The sequence below is a fragment of the Sphaerodactylus townsendi genome, linkage group LG17, assembly GCF_021028975.2.
Source record: "Sphaerodactylus townsendi isolate TG3544 linkage group LG17, MPM_Stown_v2.3, whole genome shotgun sequence".
Classification (NCBI taxonomy): Eukaryota; Metazoa; Chordata; class Lepidosauria; order Squamata; family Sphaerodactylidae; genus Sphaerodactylus; species Sphaerodactylus townsendi.
In genome coordinates this window covers 9,257,084-9,269,994 of record NC_059441.1, presented here as the reverse complement: position 1 = coordinate 9,269,994, position 12,911 = coordinate 9,257,084, and the positions used below count along the sequence as shown (strand labels likewise).

The following is a 12,911-nucleotide window of genomic DNA, read 5'->3' as shown; positions in this document are numbered from 1 at the left end:
GCGTGAAACTGTGTCATAAGAAGTTGCCAAGGGCTATGTGCTTCATGATGAAAACTTAAACGACTAAAGGCACGGTTACTGAGAGAGACCAAGCCAGGTTAACTTCACAGCGCCTTCCTGCCAGCTGGCAAAGATCCGGCACGCAAGTTCCTTTGGTTCTTCACCATTTTTCTCCGGTTGCTTCCTGCCAGAAACTACTACGAACAACACATGCCCATTTCCCCGAAGCCCACGACAGCAGGCTGTTGGCTTCTGGACTCCCCCTACCAGTTTTCTCAGAGTAGGATTCATGCTATTTACGGCCTCAGCAAGTAGCCTGCCAGGAAAAGATTCTAGGGAAGGGAAGACAGCAGGCTCCATTAATGACAAATGAAACCTGGCCTCCAGCTGCATTTACAGAACACTTGGACCTAAGACAGGTTCACGGAGTACTAGAGATTATCAAAACAATCTGACTGGTGGTTTCCAAACAACAGCGATCTGGGCTTTGAGTATTGCAATTGCTTAAACAGAACTTAGATTTTGTCCTCTGTAGAATGTATTTGAGTAGGCTAAAACCTGAGGGTAGCCTTCCTTAAAATAAAAACTGAACAGAGATGCATGTAAACATGGCTAGAGTCTCTACTAAGTAGCATAAGAACATAAGAACATAAGAACAAGCCAGCTGGATCAGACCAGAGTCCATCTAGTCCAGCTCTCTGCTACTTGCAGTGGCCCACCAGGTGCCTTTGGGAGCTCACATGCAGGATGTGAAAGCAATGGCCTGCTGCTGCTGCTCCCAAGCACCTGATCTGCTAAGGCTTTTGCAATCTGAGATCAAGGAGGATCAAGATTGGGAGCCATAGATCGACTTCTCCTCCATAAATCTGTCCAAGCCCTTTTTAAAGCTATCCAGATTAGTGGCCATCACCACCTCCTGTGGCAGCATATTCCAAACACCAATCACACGTTGCGTGAAGAAGTGTTTCCTTTTATTAGTCCTAATTCTTCCCCCCAGCATTTTCAATGCATGCCCCCTGGTTCTAGTATTGTGAGAAAGAGAGAAAAATTTCTCCTTGTCGACATTTTCTACCCCATGCATAATTTTATAGACTTCAATCATATTCCCCCTCAGCCGTCTCCTCTCCAAACTAAAGAGTCCCAAACGCTGCAGCCTCTCCTCATAGGGAAGGTGTTCCAGTCCCTCAATCATCCTCATTGCCCTTCTCTGCACTTTTTCTATCTCCTCAATATCCTTTTTGAGATGTGGCGACCAGAACTGGACACAGTACTCCAAGTGCGATGTTCGCATCTAATGGCTTCTATATATATAAAGGGCGATGACCAATCCTAGCAGTGTTATTATCAATTCCTTTCCTAATGATCCCCCGCAGTGACTCTTCATGAGGCCGTATCTGCAATTTTTTAAAAAATGAAATCTTAACATGCACCAACATTCAGGAACAGACACAGTTCAGGAACTGTGGATCCAATAACCAGTATTGCTCAAACCTGCCAATTGCAGGTTAAGGTTAACCAGAGACCATCTCAGGTATATCATTTGCACCAAATGGGTCTGAACGGAACTTGCGTGACTGTAATCGTTCCATCGTGAAAGGATGCCTCACCCTTTTACATTGCTCATTTTAGACACAAGGGCCAGAAAAGCGCTCAAAAGAATACAAGAGAAAATATAATTTGGGGGACGTGTTAGGGGGGAAAGCCCTTTTAAGTTCTTGGAGATTCTGCGAAGTACAAAACTGGAATTTTGATTGCATCCCGATTCCCCAAGAATCTGCCCGACTTAAATAAAAGCTCTGCTCATGAATCCAGACCTTCGTTTGTACGTCTGTGGAGGAACCGTAGCACTGTAGTAATACGAACGCTTATAGCAAGGTAAGGGTTTGTGAGTGTTAGAACGGACTGTATGCAAAAGGACGATGCCCCCTTTTCCTCAAAAACAGGGAAAAGAGCAATGGGAAAAAAAATTACATCAAAAGACGACAACGGAGATGGCTCTCTAGAATGAGGCAGACACTTATTACAATACCGTATTCTCCAGTTATGACTTTTTCCCTATCTTTCTACTACCTGAGTGCTGTCAGTGTCAATACAGGCACCATTAGTAAAAATTTGACCACACATATACGCAGCACTGACAAAGGAGTAAACAACCTTTCAGCTCACCAGTATATGTTCTTTTTTAAAAAAAAGACACTAACAAAATGGAAAATAATAAACTCTTTATGATAAATTAATCCTCCCCCCCCCAAACACCCCTGTGGAAGGGTGGGGGGGTGGGGCAAGCTAGACCTTTCTCCCCATAGATACTGTTTTCCTTCCTCCTATAATCCATTGCCATGCACTTGGGTAAGTAAGAAAATGGGAGGAAATAAATATTCGTGGGAAGCGCTCCACCGGCTTCAATGCCGATGGCCCTTGCTTTCGCGTTCCCTGCGCTTCAACTCCTCCTTATAGCAGTAGGAACAATAGTTCTCAGTCTCCGGGCGACCGTAGAAGGAGCAATTCTCCTTCTTGCAGCGGTTCTGGTGGAGCGAATAAATCGGGCAAACTGTGCTCCTGCCTCGATTTTTGTCATTGTTCAACCAGGTCTGAGGGGCCTCCTCGTCAGCATATTCCAAGCAGTCTCTAATGTCGTTGGTGTTAAACCCGTTGGTGTACGTCTGCGACTTGTGGTCCGTGGGCATAGCGTAGGCCAGAGATTCTACGGTGTTGACGGTACGGATGCCAGCTATCCGGGCTGGGCTGTAACTCTGAGAAGACAGCGACCGGTTCTGTTGCGGGTACGTGGCGCATGTTTTCAAGGTGCCAACCAGCGGCTTGTAGGTGTCGTCTTGGAAGCTCGATGGTTTGGAGTTCATTTCGTGCAAATGGATGACACTTTGCCGTTGAACGGGGGGCGTATGGCTGTAGTGGGCAGATACTGGGATGGGTCCGCTTTTCTTTGCGCTGTTGCTAGGTGAAGAAAATGACACCGGCGTGGGACTAGTGCGGTCTTTAAACTTTAAGACCAGTTGCGTCGTATGGCTTTGAGGCAGGACAGGCGATGCCCTTCCCTGAGGAGACGAGTCCAGCTTCTCTCTCGAGTAGCCCTCTTGCTCCAGCTTCCGACAAGACGTCCCGTTGAGAGCAGCCTTCTTCTCGGCCTCTTTCCTCTTCTGCTCCTGCTCGGCACTGAAGCGCTCTTGAGCGCTCGTCAAGTAAAAGCCGATCATCTCCTCGTGGAACTGATGTCGATGGCTGGTCAGGAGGAGACCTGCAAAAATGAACTTGCGCTCCCCTTGCATGGCCGCCCTCAAAATGTTGAGGCTCAGCTTCACGTCGGTACTGTACTTCCAGGCGTCCGGCTGCTTATCGGAAGGAGATCTGGAGTTCGTTTTTTCCACAGGTGAGATGCTCGCCTTCTCGGTGGGCGAGGGCGTGGTCTTCTCGGAGGGGGACGTGCTCGCTGACTGGCCGGATTCCTCTTTGCTTCCTTTCCGCGACTTGGACTTCTTCTCTTTCACTTTTTCGACGATCTCCCCGTTCTTCCCGTTCCCCGAATTCGCCCTGCTCATTTTGCCGTGCACCAGCCCCCCCAACCCCCCCATGTTCTTCTTCAGCTTGATGCCGAGGGTTTTGCTAAGGCTCCCGAGTTTGTTCGCGACCGAGTCGGCCCGGTTTTTGTCCTTGTCCTTCCTCTGTTTCTCTTTCTCCTTCCCGCTTTTGCCGTTATTGCCGTTAGAATTACTACAGATCGAATCCCGGTCGGAATCCATGGAGTCAGCCAAAGACTGCACGTCTTCTCCGGCTGAGGCGGTGGGTGACTCCGGTTGAGCTAAAGGAGCCTATCAAGAGAAGCGAGTCAACAATTAGAAACAACGAGGATTCCTAACGCAAAGGCTAGCTGTGATAAGAATCCCGCCTCTATGTTAAGAACATAAGAACGAGCCTGCTGGATCAGACCAGAGTCCATCTAGTCCAGCACTCTGCTACTCGCAGTGGCCCACCAGATGCCTTTGGGAGCTCACAGGCAGGATGTGAAAGCAAGGGCCTTAGAACATAAGAACGAGCCTGCTGGATCAGACCAGAGTCCATCTAGTCCAGCACTCTGCTACTCGCGGTGAAGCCCCACCCACAGATGCCCTTTGGGAGACTCACTGGTGGCAGGATGTGAAAGCACGTGGTCCTTCTGCTGCAGCTGCTGCTCCCGAGCACCTGGTCTGCTAAGGCATTTGCCATCTCAGATCAAAGAGGATCAAGATTGGTAGCCATAGATCAACTTCTCCTCCATAAATCTGTCCAAGCTATCCAGGTTAGTGGCCATCACCACCTCCTGTGGCAGCATATTCCAAACACCAATCACACGTTGCGTGAAGAAGTGTTTCCTTTTATTAGTCCTAATTCTTCCCCCCAGCATTTTCAATGAATGCCCCCTGGTTCTAGTATGGTGAGAAAGAGAGAAACATTTCTCTCTGTCGACATTTTCTACCCCGTGCATAATTTTGTAGACTTCAATCCTATCCCCCCTCAGACGCCTCCTCTCCAAACTAAAGAGTCCCAAACGCTGCAGCCTCTCCTCATAAGGAAGGCGCTCCACATTATGTCCTAATGCTCGACTGCTCACGGGTGGTGCCTTTAGAGATCACATCACGCCCGTGTTGCACCGCCTGCACTGGCTCCCAGTTGAATTCCGAATCGTCTTCAAGGTATTGGTGTTAACCTTTAAGGCCTTACGCGGTCTGGGACCCTCGTACCTCAGGGACCGTCTGGCCCCATATTATGTCCCCAATGGTCGGTCTCAAGTGCGTTCGGCAGAGGCCAATCTACTGGAGATCCCGCCCTCCCCTCTATGATGCGGCTGGCCTCCACCAGGGTGTGGCCAGGGCTTTTATTGCCCTGGCTCCCCTGCCCTGGTGGAATGCTTCCTTCCCTCCAGCTGTCTCGGGCCTCAAGCGGGACCTTGGCAAAGAGTCTCACGCCAGGGCTCTGTAAGACTGGAGTTATTCCGCCCCGGGCTTCTTTGGGGGAGGCTGGCTGCTGATAGGTGCCCATTAACAACTGAGATCCGCTGTTCCCCTCTCAGGGGAGTTGGGGAGCTAGTGGCTGAACGCCATCTGTTTTTTTAACTGATTATAAATTAAGAGCGCTGCTTTTAACTGACATGAATTTTTAGTATTCTATTTTGTTATCCGCTTGTTTATATTGTGATGTAAACCGCCCTGAGCCCTTTGGGGGAGGGCGGTATAAAAGTGGAACAAATAAATCAATCAATAATAAATAAATAATGTGATGTCTGCATGCGATAAATTAAATCATCTTTCAAAGCCTGGCTCCACACACAAGGCTAATGCCCTGATGAACCAAGACCAGGCTGATTCATTTAATTCTCCTGCCTCCATCCCATCTCCCCGAAGCCCCCTGTGTAGCACGATGCATTGTGCCAAAGCGCTAACACAGCAGAGAGGACACAATAACCAGGGGAATCAAACTAGCGGCCCTCCAGATGTTCATGAACTACAATTCCCATCAGTTCCTCCCAACATGAGCATTGGCTGTGCCTTGGTAAGGAGCAGACATGCATGTGAAGAGTAGGAGGTTGGCAGAGCTTCGATGTATCTAATCTGGAGGAACGAGGGTTTGATTCCCCTGGCTCTGTCAGCCCCTGAGCTGTGGGGAGGTGCTTATCTGGGGAATTCAGATTAGCCTGTGCACTCCCACACACGCCAGCTGGGTGACCTTGGGCTAGTCACAGCTTCTTGGAGCTCTCTCAGCCCCACCTACCTCACAGGGTGTTTGTTGTGAGGACGGGGGAAGGGCAAGGCGATTGTCAGCCCCTTTGAGTCTCCTGCAGGAGAGAAAGGGGGGATATAAATCCAAACTGTTCTTCTTCTGATGGGAATTGTAGTTCATGAACATCTGGAGGGCCGCAAGTTTGACACGTGTGCAATACATGCTCTTGTGTTGGGAGACTCGTTCAGTGACCTTTCTCTATGTGCACAGACTCGCACAGCAGGCCCCCATTCCCCTCAAGCAGCTAAAGCCGAAAAAAAGGAGAGGTTACCCGTGTTTCCGAAGGTATGCGAATCCAGGTTACATTCATGTAACTGTGCAGAAGGTTAAGCTTTGCTTCCAGAGACAGAATCAAACTGGGAAAGGGGAGGGGGAGAGAGAGAGAGAGAAAGAGAAAAGAAAGACCACACACCACAAAGTTACTGAAAACGGTACAGGCACGAGATGCTTGCACACAATCAAGAGGAACAGCGACACACAGCTCTTTAGCAAGGGCACGTTCAGACTGCAGGAGCTCACGCTGCTGGCTCTCCACATGAAAACATCTCCGCAAAAAAACAGGCGGGACTTTTCTTGGGACACCCTGGAGCTGGCTCTGTATGAAGCCCTGTACGGACCCAAATTCGCTCTTGTTAGTCAAGAGAGCATCAACGAGGGCTGAGGTGATCCGTCACGGGGTTGTGGGGTCACATGTCGCTCTTGGATCTCGGGTCGCAACAAAATATGGCGTCCGTGCAGGGGTCTGCAACCTGCGGCTCTCCAGATGTCCACGGACGACAATTCCCATCAGCCCTGCCACTTGGCCATGCAGGCAGGGGCTGATGGGAATTGTCGTCTGTGAACATCTGGAGCCCCCCCCCACCCCCCCCCCCCCCCACCCCCCCCCCCCCCCACCCCCCCCCCCCCCCACCCCCCCCCCCCCCCACCCCCCCCCCCCCCCACCCCCCCCCCCCCCCACCCCCCCCCCCCCCCACCCCCCCCCCCCCCCACCCCCCCCCCCCCCCACCCCCCCCCCCCCCCACCCCCCCCCCCCCCCACCCCCCCCCCCCCCCACCCCCCCCCCCCCCCACCCCCCCCCCCCCCCACCCCCCCCCCCCCCCACCCCCCCCCCCCCCCACCCCCCCCCCCCCCCACCCCCCCCCCCCCCCACCCCCCCCCCCCCCCACCCCCCCCCCCCCCCACCCCCCCCCCCCCCCACCCCCCCCCCCCCCCACCCCCCCCCCCCCCCACCCCCCCCCCCCCCCACCCCCCCCCCCCCCCACCCCCCCCCCCCCCCACCCCCCCCCCCCCCCACCCCCCCCCCCCCCCACCCCCCCCCCCCCCCACCCCCCCCCCCCCCCACCCCCCCCCCCCCCCACCCCCCCCCCCCCCCACCCCCCCCCCCCCCCACCCCCCCCCCCCCCCACCCCCCCCCCCCCCCACCCCCCCCCCCCCCCACCCCCCCCCCCCCCCACCCCCCCCCCCCCCCACCCCCCCCCCCCCCCACCCCCCCCCCCCCCCACCCCCCCCCCCCCCCACCCCCCCCCCCCCCCACCCCCCCCCCCCCCCACCCCCCCCCCCCCCCACCCCCCCCCCCCCCCACCCCCCCCCCCCCCCACCCCCCCCCCCCCCCACCCCCCCCCCCCCCCACCCCCCCCCCCCCCCACCCCCCCCCCCCCCCACCCCCCCCCCCCCCCACCCCCCCCCCCCCCCACCCCCCCCCCCCCCCACCCCCCCCCCCCCCCACCCCCCCCCCCCCCCACCCCCCCCCCCCCCCACCCCCCCCCCCCCCCACCCCCCCCCCCCCCCACCCCCCCCCCCCCCCACCCCCCCCCCCCCCCACCCCCCCCCCCCCCCACCCCCCCCCCCCCCCACCCCCCCCCCCCCCCACCCCCCCCCCCCCCCACCCCCCCCCCCCCCCACCCCCCCCCCCCCCCACCCCCCCCCCCCCCCACCCCCCCCCCCCCCCACCCCCCCCCCCCCCCACCCCCCCCCCCCCCCACCCCCCCCCCCCCCCACCCCCCCCCCCCCCCACCCCCCCCCCCCCCCACCCCCCCCCCCCCCCACCCCCCCCCCCCCCCACCCCCCCCCCCCCCCACCCCCCCCCCCCCCCACCCCCCCCCCCCCCCACCCCCCCCCCCCCCCACCCCCCCCCCCCCCCACCCCCCCCCCCCCCCACCCCCCCCCCCCCCCACCCCCCCCCCCCCCCACCCCCCCCCCCCCCCACCCCCCCCCCCCCCCACCCCCCCCCCCCCCCACCCCCCCCCCCCCCCACCCCCCCCCCCCCCCACCCCCCCCCCCCCCCACCCCCCCCCCCCCCCACCCCCCCCCCCCCCCACCCCCCCCCCCCCCCACCCCCCCCCCCCCCCACCCCCCCCCCCCCCCACCCCCCCCCCCCCCCACCCCCCCCCCCCCCCACCCCCCCCCCCCCCCACCCCCCCCCCCCCCCACCCCCCCCCCCCCCCACCCCCCCCCCCCCCCACCCCCCCCCCCCCCCACCCCCCCCCCCCCCCACCCCCCCCCCCCCCCACCCCCCCCCCCCCCCACCCCCCCCCCCCCCCACCCCCCCCCCCCCCCACCCCCCCCCCCCCCCACCCCCCCCCCCCCCCACCCCCCCCCCCCCCCACCCCCCCCCCCCCCCACCCCCCCCCCCCCCCACCCCCCCCCCCCCCCACCCCCCCCCCCCCCCACCCCCCCCCCCCCCCACCCCCCCCCCCCCCCACCCCCCCCCCCCCCCACCCCCCCCCCCCCCCACCCCCCCCCCCCCCCACCCCCCCCCCCCCCCACCCCCCCCCCCCCCCACCCCCCCCCCCCCCCACCCCCCCCCCCCCCCACCCCCCCCCCCCCCCACCCCCCCCCCCCCCCACCCCCCCCCCCCCCCACCCCCCCCCCCCCCCACCCCCCCCCCCCCCCACCCCCCCCCCCCCCCACCCCCCCCCCCCCCCACCCCCCCCCCCCCCCACCCCCCCCCCCCCCCACCCCCCCCCCCCCCCACCCCCCCCCCCCCCCACCCCCCCCCCCCCCCACCCCCCCCCCCCCCCACCCCCCCCCCCCCCCACCCCCCCCCCCCCCCACCCCCCCCCCCCCCCACCCCCCCCCCCCCCCACCCCCCCCCCCCCCCACCCCCCCCCCCCCCCACCCCCCCCCCCCCCCACCCCCCCCCCCCCCCACCCCCCCCCCCCCCCACCCCCCCCCCCCCCCACCCCCCCCCCCCCCCACCCCCCCCCCCCCCCACCCCCCCCCCCCCCCACCCCCCCCCCCCCCCACCCCCCCCCCCCCCCACCCCCCCCCCCCCCCACCCCCCCCCCCCCCCACCCCCCCCCCCCCCCACCCCCCCCCCCCCCCACCCCCCCCCCCCCCCACCCCCCCCCCCCCCCACCCCCCCCCCCCCCCACCCCCCCCCCCCCCCACCCCCCCCCCCCCCCACCCCCCCCCCCCCCCACCCCCCCCCCCCCCCACCCCCCCCCCCCCCCACCCCCCCCCCCCCCCACCCCCCCCCCCCCCCACCCCCCCCCCCCCCCACCCCCCCCCCCCCCCACCCCCCCCCCCCCCCACCCCCCCCCCCCCCCACCCCCCCCCCCCCCCACCCCCCCCCCCCCCCACCCCCCCCCCCCCCCACCCCCCCCCCCCCCCACCCCCCCCCCCCCCCACCCCCCCCCCCCCCCACCCCCCCCCCCCCCCACCCCCCCCCCCCCCCACCCCCCCCCCCCCCCACCCCCCCCCCCCCCCACCCCCCCCCCCCCCCACCCCCCCCCCCCCCCACCCCCCCCCCCCCCCACCCCCCCCCCCCCCCACCCCCCCCCCCCCCCACCCCCCCCCCCCCCCACCCCCCCCCCCCCCCACCCCCCCCCCCCCCCACCCCCCCCCCCCCCCACCCCCCCCCCCCCCCACCCCCCCCCCCCCCCACCCCCCCCCCCCCCCACCCCCCCCCCCCCCCACCCCCCCCCCCCCCCACCCCCCCCCCCCCCCACCCCCCCCCCCCCCCACCCCCCCCCCCCCCCACCCCCCCCCCCCCCCACCCCCCCCCCCCCCCACCCCCCCCCCCCCCCACCCCCCCCCCCCCCCACCCCCCCCCCCCCCCACCCCCCCCCCCCCCCACCCCCCCCCCCCCCCACCCCCCCCCCCCCCCACCCCCCCCCCCCCCCACCCCCCCCCCCCCCCACCCCCCCCCCCCCCCACCCCCCCCCCCCCCCACCCCCCCCCCCCCCCACCCCCCCCCCCCCCCACCCCCCCCCCCCCCCACCCCCCCCCCCCCCCACCCCCCCCCCCCCCCACCCCCCCCCCCCCCCACCCCCCCCCCCCCCCACCCCCCCCCCCCCCCACCCCCCCCCCCCCCCACCCCCCCCCCCCCCCACCCCCCCCCCCCCCCACCCCCCCCCCCCCCCACCCCCCCCCCCCCCCACCCCCCCCCCCCCCCACCCCCCCCCCCCCCCACCCCCCCCCCCCCCCACCCCCCCCCCCCCCCACCCCCCCCCCCCCCCACCCCCCCCCCCCCCCACCCCCCCCCCCCCCCACCCCCCCCCCCCCCCACCCCCCCCCCCCCCCACCCCCCCCCCCCCCCACCCCCCCCCCCCCCCACCCCCCCCCCCCCCCACCCCCCCCCCCCCCCACCCCCCCCCCCCCCCACCCCCCCCCCCCCCCACCCCCCCCCCCCCCCACCCCCCCCCCCCCCCACCCCCCCCCCCCCCCACCCCCCCCCCCCCCCACCCCCCCCCCCCCCCACCCCCCCCCCCCCCCACCCCCCCCCCCCCCCACCCCCCCCCCCCCCCACCCCCCCCCCCCCCCACCCCCCCCCCCCCCCACCCCCCCCCCCCCCCACCCCCCCCCCCCCCCACCCCCCCCCCCCCCCACCCCCCCCCCCCCCCACCCCCCCCCCCCCCCACCCCCCCCCCCCCCCACCCCCCCCCCCCCCCACCCCCCCCCCCCCCCACCCCCCCCCCCCCCCACCCCCCCCCCCCCCCACCCCCCCCCCCCCCCACCCCCCCCCCCCCCCACCCCCCCCCCCCCCCACCCCCCCCCCCCCCCACCCCCCCCCCCCCCCACCCCCCCCCCCCCCCACCCCCCCCCCCCCCCACCCCCCCCCCCCCCCACCCCCCCCCCCCCCCACCCCCCCCCCCCCCCACCCCCCCCCCCCCCCACCCCCCCCCCCCCCCACCCCCCCCCCCCCCCACCCCCCCCCCCCCCCACCCCCCCCCCCCCCCACCCCCCCCCCCCCCCACCCCCCCCCCCCCCCACCCCCCCCCCCCCCCACCCCCCCCCCCCCCCACCCCCCCCCCCCCCCACCCCCCCCCCCCCCCACCCCCCCCCCCCCCCACCCCCCCCCCCCCCCACCCCCCCCCCCCCCCACCCCCCCCCCCCCCCACCCCCCCCCCCCCCCACCCCCCCCCCCCCCCACCCCCCCCCCCCCCCACCCCCCCCCCCCCCCACCCCCCCCCCCCCCCACCCCCCCCCCCCCCCACCCCCCCCCCCCCCCACCCCCCCCCCCCCCCACCCCCCCCCCCCCCCACCCCCCCCCCCCCCCACCCCCCCCCCCCCCCACCCCCCCCCCCCCCCACCCCCCCCCCCCCCCACCCCCCCCCCCCCCCACCCCCCCCCCCCCCCACCCCCCCCCCCCCCCACCCCCCCCCCCCCCCACCCCCCCCCCCCCCCACCCCCCCCCCCCCCCACCCCCCCCCCCCCCCACCCCCCCCCCCCCCCACCCCCCCCCCCCCCCACCCCCCCCCCCCCCCACCCCCCCCCCCCCCCACCCCCCCCCCCCCCCACCCCCCCCCCCCCCCACCCCCCCCCCCCCCCACCCCCCCCCCCCCCCACCCCCCCCCCCCCCCACCCCCCCCCCCCCCCACCCCCCCCCCCCCCCACCCCCCCCCCCCCCCACCCCCCCCCCCCCCCACCCCCCCCCCCCCCCACCCCCCCCCCCCCCCACCCCCCCCCCCCCCCACCCCCCCCCCCCCCCACCCCCCCCCCCCCCCACCCCCCCCCCCCCCCACCCCCCCCCCCCCCCACCCCCCCCCCCCCCCACCCCCCCCCCCCCCCACCCCCCCCCCCCCCCACCCCCCCCCCCCCCCACCCCCCCCCCCCCCCACCCCCCCCCCCCCCCACCCCCCCCCCCCCCCACCCCCCCCCCCCCCCACCCCCCCCCCCCCCCACCCCCCCCCCCCCCCACCCCCCCCCCCCCCCACCCCCCCCCCCCCCCACCCCCCCCCCCCCCCACCCCCCCCCCCCCCCACCCCCCCCCCCCCCCACCCCCCCCCCCCCCCACCCCCCCCCCCCCCCACCCCCCCCCCCCCCCACCCCCCCCCCCCCCCACCCCCCCCCCCCCCCACCCCCCCCCCCCCCCACCCCCCCCCCCCCCCACCCCCCCCCCCCCCCACCCCCCCCCCCCCCCACCCCCCCCCCCCCCCACCCCCCCCCCCCCCCACCCCCCCCCCCCCCCACCCCCCCCCCCCCCCACCCCCCCCCCCCCCCACCCCCCCCCCCCCCCACCCCCCCCCCCCCCCACCCCCCCCCCCCCCCACCCCCCCCCCCCCCCACCCCCCCCCCCCCCCACCCCCCCCCCCCCCCACCCCCCCCCCCCCCCACCCCCCCCCCCCCCCACCCCCCCCCCCCCCCACCCCCCCCCCCCCCCACCCCCCCCCCCCCCCACCCCCCCCCCCCCCCACCCCCCCCCCCCCCCACCCCCCCCCCCCCCCACCCCCCCCCCCCCCCACCCCCCCCCCCCCCCACCCCCCCCCCCCCCCACCCCCCCCCCCCCCCACCCCCCCCCCCCCCCACCCCCCCCCCCCCCCACCCCCCCCCCCCCCCACCCCCCCCCCCCCCCACCCCCCCCCCCCCCCACCCCCCCCCCCCCCCACCCCCCCCCCCCCCCACCCCCCCCCCCCCCCACCCCCCCCCCCCCCCACCCCCCCCCCCCCCCACCCCCCCCCCCCCCCACCCCCCCCCCCCCCCACCCCCCCCCCCCCCCACCCCCCCCCCCCCCCACCCCCCCCCCCCCCCACCCCCCCCCCCCCCCACCCCCCCCCCCCCCCACCCCCCCCCCCCCCCACCCCCCCCCCCCCCCACCCCCCCCCCCCCCCACCCCCCCCCCCCCCCACCCCCCCCCCCCCCCACCCCCCCCCCCCCCCACCCCCCCCCCCCCCCACCCCCCCCCCCCCCCACCCCCC

General features: G+C 71.1%; 1 protein-coding gene across 1 annotated transcript in view; it reads right to left on the bottom strand.

The window, feature by feature from the left end:
* Positions 1-1,339: 1,339 nt before the first annotated feature.
* The window catches only part of OTUD7A (OTU deubiquitinase 7A), a 111,228-nt gene continuing 99,656 nt past the window's right edge, over positions 1,340-12,911 (bottom strand). Inside the window, 2 exon segments of the mRNA XM_048519711.1 lie at positions 1,340-3,827; positions 6,044-6,128. Coding sequence (XP_048375668.1) covers positions 2,403-3,827; positions 6,044-6,128 — 1,510 coding nt within the window. The 3' untranslated portion in view covers positions 1,340-2,402.